The sequence below is a fragment of the Poecilia formosa genome, unplaced genomic scaffold (assembly GCF_000485575.1).
Source record: "Poecilia formosa unplaced genomic scaffold, Poecilia_formosa-5.1.2 Scaffold197, whole genome shotgun sequence".
Lineage (NCBI taxonomy): Eukaryota > Metazoa > Chordata > Actinopteri > Cyprinodontiformes > Poeciliidae > Poecilia > Poecilia formosa.
The window spans coordinates 1,233,719-1,258,761 of record NW_006800136.1 but is presented as its reverse complement, the minus strand read 5'-3'; the positions used below and the strand labels follow the sequence as shown (position 1 = coordinate 1,258,761).

Below are 25,043 nucleotides of genomic sequence, written 5' to 3'. Positions count from 1 at the left end.
TGTACAATTAAATAGCCCAAATAGAAAGTAAGTCATATTGGGATTGCAGATTGTAAACAACTCCCTAAAAACAAATATGGAAAACTATTAGAAGAATTTTACATAGAAAATGAGAAATAGAAAAGAGGAACATTGTGTAAATAACGTTCCTCTTATTTACACATTATGCAAGGAATACTATGTTAGTGTTTATTCTTGTTTTCCAGTTTAGAAAAATGATTTTATTGCCTACAGTTAAGGCAACTAAAAGAAAAACAGCCATTGATTTGTCTTGCTGAAGTCTGATATGTATCAAATACAGAGTGGCGTAAAATATACAATTTAAGAAGAAACACGGCTCCACTCACGGACTGACATTTTTAGGCTGTTCATTTGGCTTTGCACCACTCACCACACATCACCTCTTGGTTAACAGTCTAGAATTCATCATGCAGCTTTCCTTTCCTCTAGGTCTTCCTTCTGGTTCCAGTGGTCTGCTCTGCATCCCCAGAACCAGAACCGAACGTGGAGAAGCAGCATTAGGTTTTAATGCACCGCAAATCTGGAACAAACGTCCAGAAAATTGCAAAACAGCTGGAACACCGAGTTCATTCACATCCATTTGTTTAGAATTGCTTTTGAACCATAAGAAATGTTCAGCAGAGCTCTTGTTGTTGGATCACAGCGGGGCCATCCGTCTGCTGCGCCTTTTGAAATGATCTTTTGCTTTATTGCTTCACCGGCTGACAAATGGTGCGCACCCACTGATTGTACAGAAAGGCTCCCAGCTTAAAAGCAAAGGTGGTTTAATTGATTCCTGCTCATTTGTTTATAAGTTACAAACCTGGTTTATCCCCGACATTCTTAAACAAGTCTGTAAATCATACGTATGACATTAAAATAGTCCAGTAAAGGCGGGGTGATGCTCCCGCCTACGTCGCTGCCCCTCCAAATGCTGCGCCGCAACTGCGCAGCGCTGCAGCCCTTTAAGGCAAAGTGCTGTGGCCAGACGCTATTCATTTGCATAAATGATCTTTATCCGCTGGAATCGCAGGGCGCTGTTTGCGTGTAAAGAGACAATGCCCTGATGTGTTTTGCTGCAAATCGAAAATCGCCTGCCGCTGAAACGCATGTGCAGGTTTGGATTAAATGATGTTATGTTTATAGCGCAAGGCAGTTTTTTGGGGTTTTTTTACGTTTTGAAAAAGCAAAAAGGCGCGTGGCGTTTAACGTGACATGAGACCTTACCTACGGTCAGCTTAAGCGCCTTTAATGTAGATGAGGTGATAACGTTGCCTCCCTCAGGTTTTTTTTTTTTTTTACACGCTCGGCGCAGCAGCTTCAGAGGAGAAACTGCAGATTACAGCCGAGGGATGGTGGCGGAGATGGCGAGTTGTGGAGCGGCATGCCACCTGGAAGACGGGTGAGTTTCCCCCCCGCCATCGATTACTAAAACAAAACAGATAAACGCGGAGGTCTTTTGTCGCTTCGGGCACAGGAAGTGAAGGTCTTTTGTTTTGTTGTCGAGCCGAGGCTCACCAGTTTGTGTAAAACAGACAAGCGAGCAGGAAACACAAGCTGTGCTTCCCTGTTGTAAAAAAGAAAGAAAGAAAGAAAGAAAAAACATGTAAAACTGAAAGTAATTTCAGGCATAAAAGGAGAAGGAAGTTGTATCTGTTTGTTGGCGTCTCTGCGGAGCACGCTGTTGTGTTGTTACACTAGTTGGATGAGTCACCTACAAAACTGTGTCATTCACGTTGCGCCAAAAAGAAAGTTAAATGATCAGCATAGTTTGCGACTCTTTCATAACGCCAGAAAACAAAAATCTGACATTTGTAAACACGCCAGCTTCATATTTACAGTTTGGGATTGTAGTTATTTATTGTATATTTATTTAGACACGCCAGATGTGTTATGCTTTTTACCATAACATAAAAAAAAAGTTGAGAATCCTCATCAGTCACTTCCTCTATGTTAACCACTTCATGTTATTGTTGTACCAGCAGGTGAGCTGATACTGATGACTCATTCTGCTCAGTGACATACAACACTGCCCAGGTTCTGTTTGTACCATCAGCTGCATGGCAAAGTCCCCATATGAACCCTGCATAACACCAGATCAACACTACGGTGTAATATTAAAAGCAAATAGCTGCAGGTTTTAACAGAACAACATGCATGTATTTTCTGGAGAAATCTTAAAAACAATGAAAAGGTTTCAGACTAACTTTCCTAAATGTGATTCAACTACAGTAGAAGCAGCTTTGGGTTTTGTTGACCCTCGTCTCTACTTTTAACACTGCTGATCACAGTATGTGAATCAATAGGCTAACGGTGTTGTTGAGTTTTTAAAAATTGTTCTCCTGGATCAGATTACATGCATCAAACTGCAGCTCTTTCTTTTGGGGTTCCTCAAGTCTGTGTTCTGGTCCGCTTTCTTTTTCCGTCCGTACTGCTTTTTTAGACAGCTGAGATTCATAGCTGCTGTGGAAAGAAATATCAGAGTGACAATCACTTAATAAGGTTGATCAATATTGTGATTTGAGAGCTCACAGAATCAGACTCTGCTGTACAGGTTTGAAGTGAACAGATGAGTTTTTCTTGAGGAATGTTATTTAAAAAAAACAAACTTCTGAGACCTATAAACAGCAGCAACAACACATTTTCCGTTTGACGCTGATGATTAATTAGAAACACAGAAATTAATGATTTGAAGAAAAATAATTTGGTCAGGATTTTTTCTTTTCTTTTTTTTTCCATTTTCTTTTGCTCCAGCGTCATTATGGATGCGGCCTAACTGGCGGTAGTTTGTCTACACACAGATGTCCTCTCGCTGTGCTTACGGGAAGTTGAGGGGAGCATAGAAGATGTTGTGGCCTGTAGCTTTCTGCTGAAACTAAAGCCCTCTGAAGACAGAAGGAGGACTGAGGCACATGAGAACAGAGGAAGTAAAAAAATAAACCCAAACCTTGGATGTCAAGAAGAAAACAGTGCGTAGAAAAAGTATGTGCAGTCCCTAAACTTTAGCTTTACCTCATTTCATTGAAATTTCATGTGATGGATGATTATAAAAATTAAATTTTTATTTATCCCCTTTTATCTGATACTCCTGATTAAAACCTGTTGCCACCATCTACCTTCAGAAGTCGCCTAATTATTAGATAGAGTCCATTTGTATGTGATTTAAGCTTAATATGAACCCTAACCCAACATTTGTTGAACATTATTGGTGAATGTTTATTATCACCAATCATAGAAGGCACTGCCTTGTAGTCTACTGTAACTCTAGAAGTAAAGCAGAACATGACATGACAAATATATTATCATTTCAATGTGTGTGCAATTTTTATATCTCAAAGGACATTTTGTAGCGCAGTAATTGTTGTGAAATGTGTTCCAAGCGTTTGAATGTGCATTTTACATGCTAAAATCAGCCAGTTGGACAGATTTTCTCAGTTAGCAGATGTTCACACCTGACACAAATGACGTTGCTCACGTGGTGTAGTAAAGGTCACGTAGCGGAGGAAGCACAGATGAGAATGACGAGAAGTAAAAAAAAAAAAAAAATTAGGTGTACATCAGCACTGACACCATCACAAATGGTATTGTGGAAACATGCTATAGGGATAAAACACAAACAGGGACGCTGGTTCAAGTAGATGAGAAGTTGGACAAAACTAAATAATTCTGACAGAAAACATGTTGAAGGCAACAAAAAGAAAACATGCAGCTTGAGCTACAATCGAATGGTTTATGTCAAATAGTATTGATGTGTTATTTGTGGCAGGTTTTGGTAATTGATTTACAGAGTTCTCCATCCAGTCAGGCTGAATTTGAGTCATTTTCGAAAGAACTTTAAGTTTGTAAGGACTGTAATTTATTGATATAGGGACTGAAAACAAATGCACGTCATGTATTTCAGATTTTACTTGTAAAATAAACTTAAAATATCTTTTTAGGGGTTGGCAATATGGCTGACAAAGTATCACAAGAGTATTTCATATCAGTGCAGATTGATAATTATTGATTAGTTTTTTGTTATAAATTTGTAAAATACTGCCAAAGTGGGGACATTAACTTTTCTCACAGTTTACTCAATTTTCTCATGAAACTGCTACTCAACAGGTTGTTGCTAGGTAACCAAAGAGTTGACGCAACCAACCTTAGCTTGTCTGGCCCCGAGAGGTCGAGCGGCTAAACTCTTTCCTCTGCCTACATCCCCCAGAATGCTGTGCGGTTCTGGACCAGACTTCAGCGAAATGATCAATATTCTATTGTGATACATATTGTGGTTGTTTATTGCTCGTCCCTCTACCTGTTTCTTCTTCTTTCACGTAATACTTTGTGTTGCGCCATGACATGAAATTCCAATGAAATGCATTGTAGATCGTGGCTGTAGTATGATTTAAAAAATGTGGAAAAGTTCAAGAGTTGTCAATACGACACTGTACGGTCCAGTGGCAGCTGGTTTGTAATCGAATACGGCATCCTCGCAGTCATGTTTATCATATCTTATCTTAGACGTTGACCCAGGACGTCAAGCGACAACAACAACCCAAACAAAGCCAACCTGAAACTAATCCTGGTCAGGTTTGCTGTGTTGGACTTGCTGTGGAATACCGTGGGACAAGTTTCCGAAAGGACTTACAGCAGAGTAATCTAAAGGCGCACACAGGGTGTTTTGCTTGTATGAAAACATTTAAAGAACCTCAAAACCCACATGTCAGAGGAAGCGATGATTACCAAGGCAACCAGCTAATGAGCTCCCCGCAGCAGTTGTGGTGTTTCTATTTGGGAGAGGCACAATTCAAACGACCTTGAGAGAAAGAAAGAGGGAGAGAGAGAGAAAATACTGTTTTTCCTGGACATTTATTGTAAAAGAAAAGGAAGTGGCAGCTCCTTATCGGGATAAACAGCTGCCAGATGTCATATCCCCATTTCCTAATTCACCATTTGGCTCATGTTCTGGGGAGTTTTAACATTTTTAAAAGCCGACGGAGAGAAACAGGAAAAGAGGCAGATGAATTGTTTCACCACGCCTCCCTGTGGGTATTTTGCACTCTCCCTCGTCCTCCTAATAGAAATCAGACATGTTGCCTCTTGTTGAAACTCGCATTGTATCAGCAGGCTGTCGAGCTGCTCTTCTTAAAAATAATAATAATAAAAAAAACAAAACAAAAAAAAACAGTTTGAATACCATTAAATAAATCATACAATTTATTTTTAGATGGGCTGTCAGGACTCTTGTCTAAAACATGTCCAATATAATACCAATCTAACATAATCATGTAAGAATACTTATTAGTTTTGACTTTGTTCCACAAATTCAGGCCTCATACACATTATAATCTGATATATTTTGAGGGGAAATAGAACATTTTCTTCAGGTTTTGTGTTTTACCTGACATAAAAGCAAAGTGACGTCATAAAGGCGGTGTGCTGCCCAGAGATTCATTCTTTTCTTTTCTATTTGCTCTGTTTTATGCAGACGATGTGGTTTTGTTGTCTTCAATGGCCCTTGACCAAGTTGTACCCCTATTTCTTACTAATGCATTTCCATTTGTTTCCTTTTTACTTCTATTTCATTTGTTTTGTGTTCATCTATTTTGAAGCATTACAAAGCCATTTATTTTTGTGTAGCGTTTTGAAGAATCGCGTAGATAAATTATCCTAAAAAAAATGTTCAAATCTTACAAAAAGCTTATTTTCTCAGTAAAATGTTATAATCAAACCAATTTGTATTTATTTTGATTGTGATTCATGTTTATACTTCTGAAATATGACAAATTGAAACCACCTGGAGTAACTGCCTGCTATTAGATTTTGTTAAATAGTCACATTTCCTCAGTTACGAGTCATTTATGAGTAGATTATCCTAAATAAAAGGTGGTGAAAGCGGGTATAAAACATCTCTCCTGCAGGTGTGATTTATTGCACTTTAGGTAGGGATCCATCCCTTTTTCTAGGTTCTCAAACCTAGAAAAAGTCAAGTAAGAAATTACCAAAGCCGGACAGGGTACACAACTGTGAAGGCATTTAATAGCCAACGTCAATCTATCACTAAGTGTCTCTAATTCGTCATAAAACCCCAACTCAAAGTCCATTAGACCCACCATGTTTATAAAACATGGCGTTGCAGAGAATGATTAGCCCAGGCGTTCACTTCATCAGCAAATTGTGCTCCATTTACAAGTCCATAAAAATTTACCTCAGCACTTAAATTAAGTCAATGTGTGCAATTAAACACTCGGCAAAAATATTATTAACCCTACTTATGCTTTAATAAGCAGAATAATTTGCTCGTTAAAAAAATGTGATGGTTTCATTCTCACACAAGTTGATTTTTTTGTTTTCTTATCTCAACTTTTTATTGGAATTGCTTTTGATAAAAGTTTCATCGACTGATGTTAGACTTGAAGCTTGCTGGGGAAAATTAAGGACTTGACATTTTTAAGGTTTCCAGAGGATTTTATTTGGTGGGAGCTTGCATCTTTCCACAGCGTGATTACTAGATTCCTGTTTTTCTTGCATGTCTCACAATTCTCACTAATGTTCATTGGTAGAATTTGAGACTAAGATAAACTACGTCCAGCATCGTCATTGTGTTCGTCACTTTGATTTGTTTGAAATAATTTTGCGTTTATCTTTTCTGTCTTACAGAGACGGGGACGTCCCTGCCCTGGCGAACAAAGGTACTCACTTTCAGTTCCTTTATTTTATTGCTGTGAGCTTCTCTGTTTGCTTTGACTTTGCCGGGAGGCCCATGCGGCGCTGCATCTTTTGTGCGGTTTCTCTTCTCAGTGCTTTTCATATCATTTGCCTGAAAGGACTGCAGTATGTTTGCAAAGTCATGTCAACACGTTTGTTTTCAGTGGTGCCACGTATTACTAGGTTGGTTTTACCACAGTTCTGCGCGAGAGCAAACTAAACCAAGAAGAAAATGACTTTTAAATGATCATGATTGAATCAATAACCAAAAAATTGATACGCATTTGTTAGTCCAGTTATATTTCAGAAATGGAATCCTTCAGCCATCTTTTAAAAGATTCTCGTTTACACCCCTGAACGTTTTAGCTCATAACACACCTTTGTGTTGTTTAATTTCCCTATAAGTCCTATAATTGAAGACCTTAGAGGTTTGTTAGATAACATTGGTGAAAAAACGCCATCATAAGGAACCAGGAATTCAGCATACAGGCCAGGGATGAAGTTGTGGAGAAAGTTTAATGCTGTTAGATTATTAAACATCCCACAGATCTCTGTTCATGGAAACATGGCACATTTGTAAACCTACCAAGATGTGAACAACAGACAGACAGACAGGCTAAGCAAGGAGAGCAAATCAGAGAAGAAGCAGCTAAGCCGCTCATAGTAGCTCTGGAGGAGTTACTGCGTTCTCTGCACAGATCCTCTGATCACTTAGGAGAATCTGATGCAAAATTACATCAGCTGTGATTCTACCTTTTTACATTTTCACATCTATATCTGCATCTTTCTGAAGAAGCCAAAAAAAATTTACACATTCTTCTTTTGCTGTAACCACTTTGCATGCAGGTTCCTCTACACAAACGCTTGAGTTCATGCAAATTCTTCATGCATCTGCAGCTCAGAGATTAACTATCTTCCCCAAAGCAAACATCTTAACGTTTGGTTTGCGTCTTTTTGAAATGTAAGCCTCCTTTCCTGAGATCCTGGGCGCTCTGGGTTTGTGTTTTTGTGCCTCTGTCCTTTAGCTTTATGGCTTATGATAAATGATCTGACCATAAAACTTCATAAGCCTTTAGTTTTCCTTCTGCTAATTGTGCTTTCCTATCTCCCTGAAACAAGTCTGACCATTGTCTTATTGTCTTGGCGGTTTATGACAAACAACCTTTCATGTCTGATTATTCGTATCAGCACCCGGTTCTAGAAAGTTGTTTACCGACTGTGTGGCCGCTCCAAATCCCGTCTCGCAGGTTTACAGGCAACCTGCTCGTTCTCATCACTGGACTTTTAGTCTCTGTCATCTTTACACGCATTTCACAAACATGGACAAAGGCTTAGCAATTTCAACAACTAATAAAAGTATAGCACAAATTTGCAATTTTGTGTTGTTAGTGTAAAATGGCATGTTGACTGATGAGAATTTTCATATTATCTTTACATTCTTTTCCAGTTTTCATTCAACTCAAGACAAAGTTCATATAGGAGAAAAAAAATGACTTGGATCAGTGATTCTGAACTCTGACATTTTGTCTCTTTGACACAAAATATGGGACATCTGTGGGGAAAAGGGACATTTTTTTATTTGACTTTTTCCTCTCTTTTTTTTTGCAACCAAAGAGCTGAATGTATAATGTGAGATGATGGGAAGATGGATGGAGCTACTGGAAGAAAGCTAATTATAGACTGCAAAGACTTGAACCTGGAGTGGAGGTTCTCTTTTCAGCAGGATGATAATGAAAAAGTTTCATATCAACGCATAATCGTATTTCACCGACTCTGTCCAATCCAATTTAGACTCCGTCTCAACACCTGGAAATGAATGTTTGAATAAATTTTTAAGCCGTCTGACTGATCTCGAGCAATTACAAATGATCCGACATTTCAGTCTATGGGTGCACAACAACACTTATCAGAATTATTTTAGGCTGGGCAATAAATCAATGACAATACATTTTATAGACGCATGATCAATGTCAATGTCACTCCGATTCGGAAAAGCACTGCATTCTGGGGGATGTATGCAGAGGAGTGGCTTCAGCTGCTCATCCTTTCATGGCGAGCTAAGCAAAGCTGTTAGCATCAACTAACTCGCTCTTTGGTTACCTAGCAACGATGTGTTGAACGACTTGGGCAGCAGCAGTTTCATGTTCTGCCGTCGAGCCTCATAACTGCTTGAAAATAAGATGCACCATGGAGTGAAAGAAGAAAATAAGAACAACCACTCGAGAAGAAACTGTAGATGGAACAGGAAATGTTACGTCACCAGTTTGACAATATTTGAAGCAAAGAACTAAATAATTGTCAAAAGCAACTGATATTAGACGTTTATACCGTAATGCGTTTTTCAGTCGTCGTAATTTCCCTCCAACTTCACAATTATGTGCTCATTTCTGTTCTGTTAGACAAAATACAAATAAAATGCTGTGAAATTTGTAGGTTTGAAAAGGTTCAAAGGGCACTGCAGTCACACAGGTGAGTTTTTTTTTTTTTAGTGATGTGTACTATGATGCTTTGACCAGCAGATGGCAGGCTACGTCCACAGATTTCCAGCTTTGTGTAACAGCACAGTTGTACATGCAAGCATGCATTTTTAAGTGTAGGTACGGAAACCACTTGGCTTGTTTGTTTTAATAGAGAGGAAAGAGATGGTCGGGTTACAAAGAGGGATGGTTTCATCCAGAACCCGAGGCATACGAGGACAGGAGGAAGGGAAGAGGGTGTGGGAGAGGTGAAGCAGGGGGGTTGAGCAAAGTGAGGGAGGGAGATTGATCAGGGTGGTGCACTGATGGCAGCATCTGCTTGTTAGTCCAAGATAAAACTCTGTGGGCTGACGAAGAGGACGGGCCCCATCCATCAGACAGCGAGGCACTCATCCAGATGGCACTAACTGCTGGAGCACAGACTCCTCCGGACCCATCAACAAATATGTGTCAGCATGTTAATTCTTGACACTTTTGCATGCCTCTCCACACAGTTCATTTGTGGTTAACTCTGCATATATAAAAGGTGATGATGTCATTTAGCCGTGCTTAGGGTTTTTTTTTTTTTTTTGAAGAGGGTGAAAATAAAATTCTTAAGGAGGCTCTATGACGAAGTCTCTCCGGGGCTGCACCTGCTGCGGCTTTTGAAAATAAAAAAAATTAATGCAGTTATGTCAGAAAACTGTTTCGCAGCAACAAGGGTGCTGAAACATTTGAGCGTCAGGTTTTTGCAGCTTTAAATAGACTTCGGTCTGTGAGAAAGTAGAAGAGGACTTAATTCACACAGTACATGTATTTCTGTTTCTTCTGCAGAATTGGGTGTTTTCTGGTTACCACGGAGACCACCCCCAAAGGGAGTGGGGACATTTTTTTTTATTTTTTTGCGCTACCTCACAACAAATGAGCAAATACATCCTGCTCTATTTTGTACAAATGCCAATTTAAAATTGTATACGTGTGTACAACTGCAAAGAGCCTCAGTGAAAACGTGCTCATACATTTTTAACTCTTCGATGTAGAAACTGGTTGAAAATTGATTTATTATGGTGGTCTGTGTTGGTCAGACCACCAACATGAAAAAGACACGACTAAATCTGTCGGATGACTTTATTACCCTGTAAACGTAACTTAAAAACAGTCCAAATAGTTTGAATACATTTATTTTTACTTTATTTTTTTCCTTTACTATTTCCGTTTCAGACTGGGGATGGGAAGCCCTCATTTGACCTGTTTTTCTTTTATATTTTATAAGTCTGGTGCATTTTTATCCCAAAGAAAAAGATTTTAAACTTCAAATATATCACAGACAAGATATTAACATATATGTAAAAGCCTTAAACCCTATATTGTAGCAGAAGGACTTTCAGAAAATGAGCTGACTAGAACGTTTTTGCGGGGGGGGAATTCAAAAGAAAAAAAAAATTCCCCCATAATCCCGAGAGAGCCCCGTAGGTTACAACACAAAACATGTGAATGTAAAAAGAAAACAGTCAAGTCTTTTCAAAATGTTGCTTTTCTTTCCAAGTTGAATGTAATTGCAAGGTCATAAACATGTCACGATCGCTCAGCATTAATATTTTAGTAAAATATAAAGATTTGGCACAAGTTAAATAAGAAGAAAGCAGTTTTAACCTTAAATTGATTTGTTGTTTGCAGATAACCTGTCAGAGGGTGATGGCAGCAGTTCAGGTGAGCAGTTGGCTTTTTTTTTAGTTTGCAGTTTTAAAACTTTGACTGTGGTAAACCTTTTTTTTTTTTTTAATTGTTTGACCCGTCTATCACAGAGACTGCAGGAGCATCCACTGAGGAGAGCTCAGATGAGGATGAGGAGGAGAACGACGAGGAGGAGGAGGAGAAGAATTCTGGTGAGACTCTTTGAATCGCTCACTTAGATTGTCTGTCTTTAAAGTAAAACTCTGTCAGATTAGGAGGCACAACGATAATACAAAGTTTGAGAAGAAATGGTAGGAAAAGACATGCGCTTCGTTTGGCATAAGAAAATAGACAAATGCATGATGCATGAGTGTCAATAAGTGTCAAGGCGTTGTATGTTAGTTTTAACATTTAAAAAAAAAGAAAAAGTGGTCAAACTAAGATAACGGCACTGAAACCAAGTTTCAACTTCCGCCAATTAGTCATCCTTCCAGGAACAAATGCAAAAAAAAAACAAAAAACAAATCTACATTTCAGAGATGCTGAGAAGCTGAGTTTTTTCTTTTTGACCTTTTAGAAAGCTAGACACACTCTCCCCCCACCCCCCCGACTGTTTCTTGTTTTTATAAAAGCAATTCATGAACTTCTCACACTGACCTCAAAACCCAGAAGAAAGGAGAACATAGACGGTTACTCTGAAGATGAACTGTGGTGTGAAAATTAAAACTGGAAACCACCAGACGATGTTTCTGTGGCGATACGTGCTGCTTTGAAGCATTTAAAATACTTCTCCACATTTTAAATGCAAATCAAATATTTCTTGCATCTAGTTTTACATACAAACTGTGGATATGACCTTTGACCCGTTTGAGTGGCTATTGAATGTACGATGTCCCTTTGCTCTGTGTGTGCAGAACTGGCATTTTTGAAACGCGTACAGCTTCTTAAAGGGACAGTAATAATCCTGGTGATGATGATTGTGGAGCTTTGATGAAGAGGACTTTGAGACCAGCTATAAGAAATTTGATAACTGCTTTACTTGTAAATTCAGTCTCTTTTGACTAAATCTTTCTAGTAACATCCTACAGTTTGAACTGTAATCTCATATATAATGGCCTGTTTCATAATGCAAAACATTTTTTATCAGATTAGGGATGGACTGGTTTGACCACTCCATGACGTTAACCTTCCTCCGAGTCTTTCTGGTTTCGGTTTCTATTTAAATTTTTTGGGATCATTTGATCCCAAAATTTTACTCCTATTTTGCATAAATAAGAGCCGCCCGTTTGTTCAAAATATAGTAAATGGCGTCACTGATTGAACCCCACATTAATATTTGATTTGATCATTCACAGAATCAGCATCAGATCTGGTGGTTTTCTATTACTCTTCTACCCCGACTAATAAATAATTTTCTTTGTAGAAATTACATCTTTATAAAAACTCTGATTTGATTTGGTTCGTGAATTAAACTGCTATATATTTTTTAAAAATAATTATATAAACTAGAATTGCATTTCTTAGTATCTTTTTCATCCTGTGTCCTCTTTCTTTTTTTATTTATTGCATTCCAACTTTCATCAGAAGGGGGCGCTGAAGACGATGAAAAGGGAGAAGGTAAGACTTTGTTTCCATGTAAACAATTCAAAAATTGATGTTGCGCCAGGAATTATTGTGAGCACTTTTGCATTTATCTGCTTTTTTCTTACATTTTCCCTGCAGACGACAAAGAGGAACATAAAAACGATAAGATATGTAATAAATCAGACTGTTTGCTCAAGCTGCTCCTCGGTTGTTTAGATGCTAATTGCTAAACTGTCTGAGCTGTTGCTACTTTACAGGCAGTATTACATTTTTAATTCAGATGAGTTTCATTTTGCGCTCAGCGGTATCACTTTATATTACGATGATGCAGTAAATAATTCTTAAATAAATAAATTAATTAACCCTTTAGCGTAGCACTGAAACAGAAACCAGATGCAGAATGTGGCTCGGTCAAAAAGCGGCAGCGGCACAACTGATATAAATATTTTTTTTTTTAAGGCTTGTGCCTCCACCGGAAGGGAGCCATTTGGCCTTTGTGTAGCCCTGATTGATCTTTGAGTTTCACTGTCACCAACCAGTTTTTATTCTTTATCACCTGTCAAAAGTGGTTGTTTCTCGAATGAGCCCTAAGTACATTGTGAAAGCAGTTCTTTGCTTGAGCTTTGCTGTAGAGTCAGAGGAAAGATGCTGTATTGATGAATTGGCAAACAGCACAGACGAGATGTTGCATCAGGATTTTTACTCGCAGATTCTTGATCGAGTTCAAAAATGAACCAGCTTGGTTGTAAATGTTTGTAAAGGAACAAACATTGATCCTGAGGGACTTGGATTTTAACCTCATAATCCAGCCTTTTGCAGCTGCTATAAAGTGACATGTATCCTATGGAAAACAGGGAATTCTGGATCTGAAGGAGCAGGAGCTGAACCTCAAGCCGCTGCTGTAAATGGGAGAGGTGAGCATAGCGTATGTTGATGTAGCGTCGATATTACGAGAACAACTCTGTTTCAACGCTTTTGTTTATCTATCCTCCTGACAGATGAACGATTTAAGATATGCTGTGAAAAATGCAAATCCGTCCATCAGGTGAGCTGAGAAACCAGATGTATTCTTCGTATATTGTTTTATTTTGCTGGCGCCGTGCTGCGACACGGCACCAGGTTAGAGATTTCTTCAGTTTCAGCATTTTTGCCAAAGTAATACAAAATATAGTTTTCAAGTTTTATGTATTAAGGGGAATAAAAGTTATCAAAATCAACCTGTTCTGCAGCTGAATGTCCTTTAACTGATGGCAGGACAGGTTTACTGGTAGGGAAAATTTATGGTTCCATCAATTAAGTCATTCTGTGTCGTCTTGAAGAAGCAGAACGACCCAAGAAACATTACCATTACATATGTTTTTTGTTTTTGTTTTTGTTTTTTGTTTTTTCTTAAAATGCTGGATTAAGTGATTTCCTGATTCAGCAGGTCAGACCTGGGTTTGAATGTGGTTAAAACAGTTAATTCATAATTTAACAAGAGGAAATGACATTTTTGTCACTGGGCTGGGTGGCTTTGGGTCACATTTTTCCCCTTTAAAAATAACACTATTTTTGCATTTTTTCTGGTTACATTTTTTAAAATGAAATTTAAAACATTTAGTTGAGACCAAAAAGCTAATTCAGGATAAGTCTGAAAATACATCTGATCAGCATTGTATTTTACAGATGACAAAAAAACAACTAATTTTCCTTTTTATTTATCTTTCTTGTATTGTTTGTGTTATACTTTATTGATTATGTGAAAGAATAAGTTGTATGTGTTTCTGACAGACTCACGGCACGGAGCTTGTTACTCCTCAGAGGAAGTCTAAGGGACGTTTCCAGTGAGTGAGACGCGGCGTCTCTGCAGCAGACCTTGACGCAGTAAAACGCTCCGCCACTCACTCTGTGAATGTTTGTAGGTTGCAGCTGGAAGGAGAAGGCACGTATGAGTGTTCGGTCACCGGTCTGGTCTTCGAAGCAAGCGAGCCGGTTCTGGTGCGGTATTCTATCCTGTCTTGGTCCAAGTTTGGCTCCTTCCTGCCAAACTCCTGGAAGTTCGCCGGACCGATCTTCAACGTCAACACCGTCGACAAGGACGCGTCTGTCCTCACCTCTATCCAGTTCCCCCACTCCATCTGCTTAGCCCGTAAGAACATCGTGTAACGTCTTTTTACCGAGGCGCACAGTTTAAAAGAGCTAAAATGAAACTGGTGTGTTCCCAAAGATCCAGAGGAGGACCTGACGTTCAGCGTTCTGCACGTTAAGGACAACGGTCCCCTCATTGAGCCGACCGCAGACCACTCAGGAAGCCACGTGAAGTGGAACGTGACGTCCCTCTCGCCGGTCGGTCCCATCATTCAGAAGTCAGGGTCCGTGGAGCACCACGGGGTGGTTCTAGTCTACAAGCAGCTCGGCAGCGACACCAACAACTACAGCTTCCACGTCTACCTAGCGACAAACAGCTCGTCCGACATTAAAGTAAGCACTTACTGCCAGTCAGTCGTCTCTAGTGAGAAACCAGAGGCATTCTGGGGCAGTTTTGGCTAACAGCAGCTCTACTGTTCCAGAGAGAAGTTTATATGCTCTCCTTATCAGTAAAAAATTAATCACATTATAAATCAAAATGAGTTTGATAATTGATTAATTTATCTAATGATTATTTGAAAGGCAATTTTTCTCCAAGAGACGTCATCATGCATTTTATTTATAGCTTCTGTTGCACATGGTTTCTATTTCTCTTTTATTTATTGTTTTTGGTTGCGTTTTGTTTTGGATATTTAAAATATCTTCTTTATAAAATTAATGTTTATTGGTCTTTGAGAGTGAATTTGCGTTATGATGACATTATCAATATATTACTTTAAAATGGCCTGAAAACAAAAATTTTATCGCTTATTGCAATAATTTCTGGGACAATTTATCATAACAGGCCTACTTATAAGAATGAATGTCTCAATATTTTAATGATAAATCTAAGTTATTCTTTCTCCACAGTGAGATGGTGGTACAATAAACACTTTTAATGAATTTTTATACCAGGTTTTCTGAAACATTCCCAGTAGTAAATCTTAAGTCCACTAATTTTCAGCAATGTTGAGGTCAAGAGTCTTAATTCCAGCCTTTTTTCCCCTCTATTTTAAAATCTCTTTTTCTGAAAGTTTGCAGCAGATTGCCAAGTGGCCTGGGTTTTAGACCAGAAACAGCTGTGTTGATGACTGTAGCCGCGGCGCTAACTCTGTGACGACCCCAAAGCCAGCTTTGATAAAAGTTTAGGATTACTCTCTTGTTGAACACATAAATGGGTCCAAATTCAACCATCTGTTCCTTTCAGGTGAAGATAAAAATTGAGCAAGTAGTTTATTTTTCTTGTTTGTTATTGTGCTATGCACCAGTACAACTTCAGTAAGCACAAAAGCTTAAATGCATACAAATGGATATCTTTCATTTAATTGGGATTTTTTTTTGTTTCTATTGTACGTTTTATGCAAATCATATTGTGATATATATCGTTATCGCCACCCATCAGAATATTTATCGTGATATGAATTTTTTTGCCATATCGCACACATCTCTGTTAATTTATTTGAAGGTTGCCTCCTTCAACTCTACGCTTTATCATTGTGACTAAATAGTGTAATCGTTGAGACAATACACATTTTCTCCATAAAATAATTGGGTGGCTTTTTCATTTGATGAAAAATTCACACCTGTTGCTATTTGTATGTAAATTTCACCTTAGGAAAATCCCAGTTCAAGTAAATGATTAAAGGTGAGACGATGAATGAAATTCATACACATAATGAGAATATGCACAGAAACTGTAGCTGTGCTGTTATTCGCAGCATCTTGCAGCTGTAAAACAAAAGTAGTTTGGAAATGAGGTCAGAGTTTTAGAAAACATTCTGTAGTTTCAGGATCCTGTTTTATTTGTGATTTCAGTACCTGACTGTCACCAAAATCTTTTTGAGGAAAAGAAACCTGTTTTATCTAACAACTATCCACGAAATTTCAGTGGTGATGCTAAGAAAATGTTTCTGTTGCATAATTGGATGCTGTAGACGTGGAATTGCTGTTTAAACTTAATTACATAAAGTCCCTTGAAAAACACCCAGTCTTGTGAATGGAAAATTTGAAATAATTACAGTATTTTGGGGGCAGTTTGTCATAAAATCGATACATCTCCCACAAATAAAAATCTAAAAGGTGTGCCAGGCCTTTTTATGCAACCCCTTTTACCTTGATGCCCCTAAATCTGCTACTTATTACATTCAAAAGTCACCCAATTAGTAAATGAGTCCACCTGTGTGTTATTCAAGCTCAGTTAAAAATCAGCTGTTCTCTGACAAATTAATTTCTCCGTATTTTTCTAGACTTTTACTTAACTTAATACATTTTCCTTCATCTTAATAGTTGTGCATTACCTTGTTTGTTTGGGTGTCTGTCAGATGTTGGAACTATTAGCATTTAGGTTTGTGGTTGTAATTGGACAAAATGTGGAAAGTCTTAATGGGCGTGAAGGGAGGTTTACACACTTCCTGTGTCCAGTGACATCTATTAATTTACAAGTTTTCAAAAATCTTCCTGTGTGACTAAATAGTGTTTAGATTCTGGATTTTTTTTTTCCATTTGTGTGCAAGCAAGAACAAAACAGGAGAAGGAAAAACGGCAAAAAACAACAACAAAAAAAAAACAAAAACGTCTTTACAGGGAGAAAAACTCAACTCATCTCAGACTTTTGATCAGCTCTGTTGTCCGTGGCTAAAACTCCAGCAAAATGCCTCACCTTTGAAAACCGTGTGTGAAAACCGTAAGAACAGACGGAGAGCTGGAGGTGACTTTCACTTCTGTTCGTGTTTGCGGTCGTGATTGCTTTGATTTCGTCATGCTTCACATTTCCAAACTTGCGTAACGAGTGGCTTTAGCTATCCGTTAGCTAAAGCCATTGGCATGGCTTTAGCTAACGGATAGCTAACTGATAGTGATGTTGAGCTTTTGTGTGAGGAGGGAAAAAAGTCAGAATATATTTTTAAGAAGCGAGAGAGCGCCAAACACACGCTTTTTTTGAACGCCTGAATTACGGGAAGCAGAGCAGTTGTGATGTAATTCGGGAAGCGTGAATGTGGCTGCATGAACATGAACGTGTGGGCCTGGGAGGATCCAGCTGATGAATAATAAAACCAGATGAGAGATGCTAGTTCTTTAAATATGTTTGCAGTCAGTTTTTCCTTGCGGTTTCTCAGTTTTCATGATTCTTTTGTTCGGCGGGCTGAACTTGGAGTGACCTTTTCCAGCAAAACGCTGTCTTCAGGGTTATTTTTATCCCACCTGTTGTTGCTGCTGAGAAACCGAGCCTCCCCTTCATCTTGTTTTCTCTCTGTGCCGCTGTCATTTCAGGATATAGGCAAACAAGTTCGGGGCTACAAGAATCGATACATGAAGATCGATAAGCCTCCCACGTGTAAATTGGACGAGGGGACGTATCGCCTCGTGAGTGAGCCGGAGGGGGACATCAAACCTGAGGTGTGTCTCTGCATGTGGATAAGTCATGTTCATAAGGCATAATTCAGACTGGATCATGGTCTATACAGTAAAAATCATGTCAAATATTTTGGGGAAACTAGAAAATAGTTTAAAACTGTTAGATTTTTCTTTCAAAAGATTGTTCTGCTTGTTTTGTGATCTGTTTTTTTTTTTTTTTTTTTTTTTTTTACTTATTTGTGTCTTTATAAGATTCTCCAAAATGATCAATGGGATCATTTTGTACCTCTTTAAAAACTATAAACAGTTTTTTTATAGTTTTTAAAAACTATAAAAAAAATACTGCTAAATTTCTCAAAATTTAGCAGTATTTGAGAAATATATAGTCTGGTCATTGCCTTCCTACACAATTCTGCTTGATTCTCATCTCTTCAGGGCTCCGTCTGGGCTTTCTGCTATTCAACTCAATTTGTCCGGTAGAATTTCAATCCAGCCAATCGGTGAACTGGTTGGCGTTTATTTTCTGTGATGTTTTAGAATCGTAGTTTTAGCAATGGCAGCGGAGGAAGTGAACGAAGCCGTTCAACCCGTGTTGTCCACGCAAATACTGAGCAATTGAAGTCGGAGAAAGAGGAATGTTTAATACATTTCATAAGCTCTCTGCGAACGAAAGCGTAAAACAAGGCGCTGCTTGTTGTGGTTGCTAAAAAACATTTATTGAAAATTATTCATCTGGTGCATAAGAGATTTTATCAAGACTGTAGACAAAATTAACGTAATGTTTTATCCTACACATGACGTCTGAGTCAATACAGTGTTTATGACCCTGAAGGGTTATTATTAAAAAAACTATTTTAGGTGTTTCTCATTTTAATAGTTCCCTTTTTAATATGAATGAGCCTACTCTGCTTTTAAATTGATCTGTGAAGAGTGACTACCTCTGCAGGAGGTTATTATGAACCTGTAACTTCTGTGAGTCATGATGAGTGTGAGGTGACGATTCACAAAGCGTGGACAGCTGCTGAAGATGCAGGAGTTCAAGGTACGCACAGGCTGAATGGCAGCTCCAGAGACACTGTTCAGTTTATTGAGTGGTGACCGAAGACTCGGGCCAAAAGAAGCCATTTTGTTTCCCGGTAAGAGCTTATGGGAAGCTGGTGGGCCAAAGTTAAATCTTTGGGATTCAAAGGCTTACCATTTGAAGGTTCAAGGTTCCAAAAACAAAACAAAAAATTAAATCAAATGAAATGAGTCCAAATTCTGTGGAAAATCCTACTTTGAAGAGAGACGTTTGATACAACTTTGGATAAAATTAGATTTTAATCAGCTTAAATAATACTTTCATTTACCCTAAAACTACCTCTACGTACAAGTCGTGTTGGTTTCATGTTTGTCCAGATTTGTTGCGAAACACTTACATTTTACCTTTTTAATTGCATATGTTGGGTATTTTGTTTTGACCAACATTTCTGCAGACTTTATGAAGGTCTTTCTGTTGACGTGGAGAAAATAATCATTACCTTACAAAAACGTTTCGGCTTTTGTGACTAAACCATGTTTGTGTCTCATTGAAGGAGCTGAAGTTCACGCTCGCTGTGACCAAGATGAAAGGCTACTTTGAAGCTTTCTTTGAGGAGCCGCCTCCTTTCAAATTGTCTCTAATAGAGATCGACACGGACGAGACCGTCTGGTCTGCCACCATCAGAGAAGGTGCCAGCGCGTTTATTCTCCTGCTTCCTTGTTTATGATGCTACACTTACACTAGTTAGGAAAAAAATCTTTATTCTTTCATTTCAAATAATAGCGTAAAGTTTTGCCTCAAAGTCTGGATCACATTTAATATCCATGTTTTTTTTTTTTTCATTAATAGAAATGCTTAGCAACTTATAGGATATTTTTATAACTTTGTTTGTTTTGACATTGTAAATCAATATAATATGACTGTTTAGTGAGCAATTAAAATAAAAATTTGGTAATTCCATTGAGAGTATCAGTAGCATAACGAAGACATTTTGACCATGTCACAGCAACCTGTTAGGATTTAGGTGGAATTAATTGTCAATATTTAATCACATGGGAGTCTGATAGCTTTCCATGCATTTTGTTGAAAGCCGGTTTCAGCTGTTTGGTGAGATTTATAGTTGATGTTTTACTTTGATTATATTCTGTTTCGTGTGGTTGATGTCCATCTTTTGATTTTTTTTTTTTTTCAGGCGACTGTGTGGACAGCTCAGAAAAAAAGTCAAGGAAAAGGACAATCTGTACGCTCCTTCTCGGTCTTCGGTGGGAGACGGATATCGCTTCGTGTTTTTGGCCTGGGCATTGTGACTCAAATCGATCTTTTTCTTGCAGCTGGCAGACAGAGGAGCAGCAGCCACTCAGAAGAAGAAATGGCCTGTAAAAGACCGAAGTGGCAGGACGAGTCAGGTGAATCATCATCTGTTTATTTTGATTAAATTTAATTCTGTTTTATTATGTGGCTCCGACTCAAAACAGATTATATACAGAAGTATGCGATCAGTTCAGTCTAATCATATTGAAGTATTGATACCAGTTGCATACGTTCCAGTGCTAGAAATTAATGTTGTCAAGCAGACTATTGAAGCTTTCTAATGAAACATAGCTTATTGTCCCACAACAGTGGAGAGTTGGTTGCATTGAGAGNTGCTGCAGCTAGAGCTATGCAAATTCAAACTGTGAATGCTCAGTTTAGTTAGCATAGCTACCAATGACGGCAGATAAACGGTTTCTTGTAACAATAAGTTGTTTCTCCACCATTAGCACATTTAGCAGTGAGTGAATGAGGCTAATTGACAGCGCTAAGAGCGTCTTACTGGTTCTGATTGGTTGTTTTGGTCAGAGCGGTGCATTACTTTGACCAGTAATAATAATTCAGGAAGGAGATGGAGGAGATTGGTTGTTTTCACAGATTATCTGTCTCATAACAAACTACTACGACATGGTGACAGCTTTAACAAATATGGAGAAAACATATTTTTTATTAGTTATATACTGCAACTTGAATAAAATGCAACTACATAGCATTTTTGAGAAGTCTGGATTGCTTTATGTGTAGTTGCACATTGCTTTTGACTGTTGCTCATGGGGAGAGACATTTCAGTAATCTAAAACTAATAGAAAAAATTTAAGCAACCTACTTGCATACTGGATGTGGACTGTTGGATGTTAAATTCATGAGCAGTAAATATTGTGCTAATTATCAGTATTGAACCAAAGAAAGCAAGGCAGATACTAGCCTTTAAAATTGTGATGCTTTTTATGGGTCAAATATACTGAAAAAATTGTAACAGCAGCTGCGTGGGGGGGCCCAAACAAATTTTTTGTCAGGGGGCCCAAGATTCCTGGTGGCGCCCCCGAATAGGTGTATTAAGTTTTTTATTGTGTACCAGACAAGAATAAATATGTTCTGTTTGTAAAATAAACCTGCCTGATGTATTAATTTTGTTCTTTTTCAGGATTAACATTTATTAGATAAAATTATCATCCTTCAATAAAAGTGAAAAACTTATAAGAATCCCAGGGAACTGGTAATCTGAATTTGATTTTTATTATTAATTGCACTCAATTTTGTAATACTTTTACTAAGTAAAAATAAAGGATTTCTTTTTAGCAATCGTCATTATTTGTAGAGAAATTTTATTTTATCTCGTATTTGAGTACAGCTTTTCAAGGAGAATATGCCACTTGCAATATCGCGACCGCGCTGACGTTTCGCTTTAAAGGATTCGAAGCCTACAGGAATCGGGGTGGATCAGGAAGTGTTTTTTTTTTTTAAGTTTAGTTTTGTTTTGCAGGCTAAAGTTTGGAAACTTCAGTATCGAACAATGGCAGGTCAGAGAACCAACTTTGAAATGTAAAGACGGTACTTATGCTGTGTTGTATTCAGAATTAGAATCAGCTTTATTTGCCATATTTGTACGGAAAAACAAGGAATTTGGTTTCGGTTTCGGTAAAACCGTCGTTGCTTACTCCTGCCAACGTAAGCGACGACTCTTGCTTCCTTCTGTTATCTTAAAGAAAACGACATTTTTTTACATTTAAAAAACGAGTTTTATTTAAGGTTTTCTACATTAACCCTCAACAGTCCTGTATCATTTTGTGTTTGCATTGGGTTTATTTTAACTATTTTATCTTGTTGGGCACTTTTTTTTCGTTTCTTTTTTGTTTATTTCGACGCGGGGACAGAAATAATTCCCCTAGCCTTTCTTTCACTGCAGTACAGTTTCATGATTTGAGAATAGGATGCATTTTGTTGAGTTGACTAAATAACAGTATCTAAATAATGATTACTATTTTTTCCCATGTCTTTGCAATTACAGGTATGGAACTACGGAGAGTGGCATCTCAGTTTGTGGTCAAGGCGTCCGGAGCAGTACTTCATCAACTCCTGGACCGCCTTTTAGAAGACGGTGTTTTGAAAGATGAAGAGAGATATTCAATACGTAAGGAAATGCTTACCAGAGCCAGTAAGGCACGTCGTCTCATTGACTGTGTGATCAAAAAAGGACATACAGCCAGCAAAAAGCTGATTGATCACCTACAGAAGATAGACCCAGTTCTTCACCATGAGTTGGGTCTGACCAGTGCTCAACCTGGTATGTCAGGTAAGAGGAAAAAATGTTATATTTAATCTTATCCAGACCCATAAACGGTTCTTGGAATCCTTGGCAAAGATACGTAAAAAGCATAAAAATTGATGGATCTTTTATTGGAGTATAACATTGTCTTAAGGCACACGCCTGTCCACCCAAAACCCTTAATGACTCCATTCAAATTCTTAAAAGCTTTGTTTAACTCAATAAAACTGTAAAAAAAAAAAAAAAAGCTTCAGTAATATTTTTAAAACGCTACGGGTTAAAAAAAAAAATCCTGTATCCTGTAAATGTCTACAGATAATAGATATAGTTGTGAAAAGAAGTACTTCAACAAGTACAGTAGTGAAGATATTAAGAAACTATATTTATTGTTTAGTTCGACCAACACCTTTTGTGCCAATCGTGGAAGTGTTCTCAAAAACCGAAAGAAGAAGGAAAAAAAACAAAAAGGAAAATGAACAGGTCAGTAATTAAATTATGCAGTATGAAATACGGGCTGCACAGTGGCGCAGTTGGTAGCACTGTTGCCTTGCAGCAAGAAGGTCCTCGGTCTTTCTGCATGGAGTTTGCATGTTCTCCCTATGCATGCGTGGGTTCTCTCATGGTACTTCGGCTTCTTCAGTCCAGGTTGACTGATCTCTTTGAATTCTCCTTAGGTGTGCATGGTTGTTTGTCCTGTCGGTCTCTGTGTTGCCCTGTGATGGACTGGCAACCTGTCCATAGTGTACCCGACCTCTCACCTGTCCCGTTGACTGGTAGAGATGGGCACCAGCACCCCTCGCAAATCCACAAGGGTTAAGCATATTGGATGATGGATGGATGTATAAAATATCCTTAGTTTGAAAGATCAGAGTAAACTTTGGCAACATATTAGTGAATTTAATGGAACAGGATCATCTCATGGATGGTTTTTCACACCTACGCATTGTTTTGTGTAAACAAAATAAATCAGTCAGTTCTTAGAAACCAGCATTAAATTTTTTTGCTTCCCTTGCCTATTTGTCATTTGTCTCTCAGGTCTATCCTGTGACCCAAACCTCCTTGAGGAACCGCGTAGCTCTGCTGATCACTAATGTCAAGTTTTCTGAGAACTTAATAATCAGAAGGGGAGCAGAGAAAGATGAGGAGAACATGGAGAAACTGCTTTCTAATCTGGGATATGAGGTGGTGAAATACACAAACCTCACTGGAAAGGTACTTTATTCTAGACGGGAGATTAAATGAAATAGATTCTTGTCTGATTAATTAATTAATTATTAACTGGTGACATGATTTTCTGTCTTCTTTCAGGCGATCGATGAGGCTTTAATTGAGTTCACTAAACATCCCAAACTAAAACAGACTGACAGCGTGTTTGTGGTTATCATGTCTCATGGGCAGCTGGGGAAAATTCTTGGGGTTGACTGGAAAGAGGACAAACCAGATGAATTTCCAATCGACAACATTTTCAAACACTTGGGCTCCAAGGGCTGTCCAGCGCTAATAGATAAACCAAAGGTCATCATCATAGAGGCCTGCAGAGGAGGTGATTCAGATCTGCTGCTGCAGAAACCAAAGCTCACTGAGAGTTAATGTAAGGATCTCGTCTCACCTGATTACCTTTTTATGCTTCAGAACGAGGAGGAAGGGTTCTGGTCAGTGACAGTCCAAACACAGCGGATTATTTTTCGCCACCTGGAGACCTTGAAGCAAATAAGTTTCAACATTTACCTTTGGAAAAAGACTTCATTTGTCTTTTCTCTGACATGCCAGGTGGGTTTAAAGTGAAACATTAGATACATTTGTTTGTAATTTCATTACTTTTTAATACTTGCTCATCTCCCTCCAGAAATTATATTCTTCAGACAAAATCGGGAGTCTTTCATCGAGAACATTGTAAATGTTTTCAGGACAAAGTCATATCAGAAAGATATTTCCCAGCTTTTTGAAGAGGTAGGTATGGTAAACAAAAATGTTCAGTGTGAAGTAGGCACAAAATATAAAAAAAACAAAACAAAACAAAAAGTTTTTTAAAAATATTAGCTTAAATTAATCACTACAAATAAGCAGTAAAATAGCTTGTTACTGATTGATGCTGATTTAGTCTTGAAAGATTTTCTTAATTGTTTCGTCCCAACAGGTTGTCCATTCCTTTACACACACTGGATTTCTTGGTCGACCACAGATGCCAGCCATAATTAGATGCACATTGATAAAACACTTTTATCCCCTTACGGGAATCAGGTATGTAGCATCTTGTTGAAACTCATAATCTTAACAAAACGCTTCAGTCCTGTGCTTAGAAAAATGTCCATGATGCTTCACAATAGATAAATAAATATTGTTAAGATGATATACTATATTTTTATTTACTATGAGCAACATGCAAAATGTTTTAATTGTCTTTTTAAAAACATATGTAATGAAAAACGGCTCTACATTAGCTGCATTTCCATTACAAATCTGGGAAAATCTTTGTCGATATTGTGAGGATGTCAAAGAGACAATTATGCAATTGCAGAGTTTCCATTAAACAAGGAATTAAATCACACACAAATTAGCTTTTTCACATAAGTCATTAAAAATA

The 25,043-nt window shown here is 38.0% G+C and overlaps 2 protein-coding genes across 2 annotated transcripts in view; both read left to right on the top strand.

Annotated features, from left to right (window-relative positions):
• The first annotated feature begins 1,021 nt into the window (after window positions 1-1,021).
• Window positions 1,022-25,043, top strand: part of LOC103148110 (uncharacterized) — a 29,615-nt gene continuing 5,593 nt past the window's right edge. The window contains exons 1-16 of the mRNA XM_016678976.1: window positions 1,022-1,116; window positions 1,305-1,402; window positions 6,640-6,671; window positions 10,821-10,853; window positions 10,949-11,029; window positions 12,402-12,434; window positions 12,540-12,563; window positions 13,256-13,315; window positions 13,400-13,446; window positions 14,172-14,224; window positions 14,303-14,529; window positions 14,608-14,861; window positions 17,778-17,903; window positions 19,436-19,571; window positions 20,075-20,122; window positions 20,214-20,288. Of these exons, the coding sequence (XP_016534462.1) occupies window positions 1,353-1,402; window positions 6,640-6,671; window positions 10,821-10,853; window positions 10,949-11,029; window positions 12,402-12,434; window positions 12,540-12,563; window positions 13,256-13,315; window positions 13,400-13,446; window positions 14,172-14,224; window positions 14,303-14,529; window positions 14,608-14,861; window positions 17,778-17,903; window positions 19,436-19,571; window positions 20,075-20,122; window positions 20,214-20,288 (1,279 nt within the window). The 5' untranslated portion in view covers window positions 1,022-1,116; window positions 1,305-1,352. The remainder of the gene's footprint in view (window positions 1,117-1,304; window positions 1,403-6,639; window positions 6,672-10,820; window positions 10,854-10,948; window positions 11,030-12,401; window positions 12,435-12,539; window positions 12,564-13,255; window positions 13,316-13,399; window positions 13,447-14,171; window positions 14,225-14,302; window positions 14,530-14,607; window positions 14,862-17,777; window positions 17,904-19,435; window positions 19,572-20,074; window positions 20,123-20,213; window positions 20,289-25,043) is intronic.
• LOC103148109 (caspase-1-like) overlaps window positions 21,639-25,043 on the top strand; it is a 23,637-nt gene continuing 20,232 nt past the window's right edge. Inside the window, exons 1-8 of the mRNA XM_016678975.1 lie at window positions 21,639-21,713; window positions 22,202-22,486; window positions 22,854-22,939; window positions 23,495-23,671; window positions 23,768-24,002; window positions 24,092-24,229; window positions 24,306-24,409; window positions 24,597-24,700. Coding sequence (XP_016534461.1) covers window positions 21,707-21,713; window positions 22,202-22,486; window positions 22,854-22,939; window positions 23,495-23,671; window positions 23,768-24,002; window positions 24,092-24,229; window positions 24,306-24,409; window positions 24,597-24,700 — 1,136 coding nt within the window. The 5' untranslated portion in view covers window positions 21,639-21,706. The remainder of the gene's footprint in view (window positions 21,714-22,201; window positions 22,487-22,853; window positions 22,940-23,494; window positions 23,672-23,767; window positions 24,003-24,091; window positions 24,230-24,305; window positions 24,410-24,596; window positions 24,701-25,043) is intronic.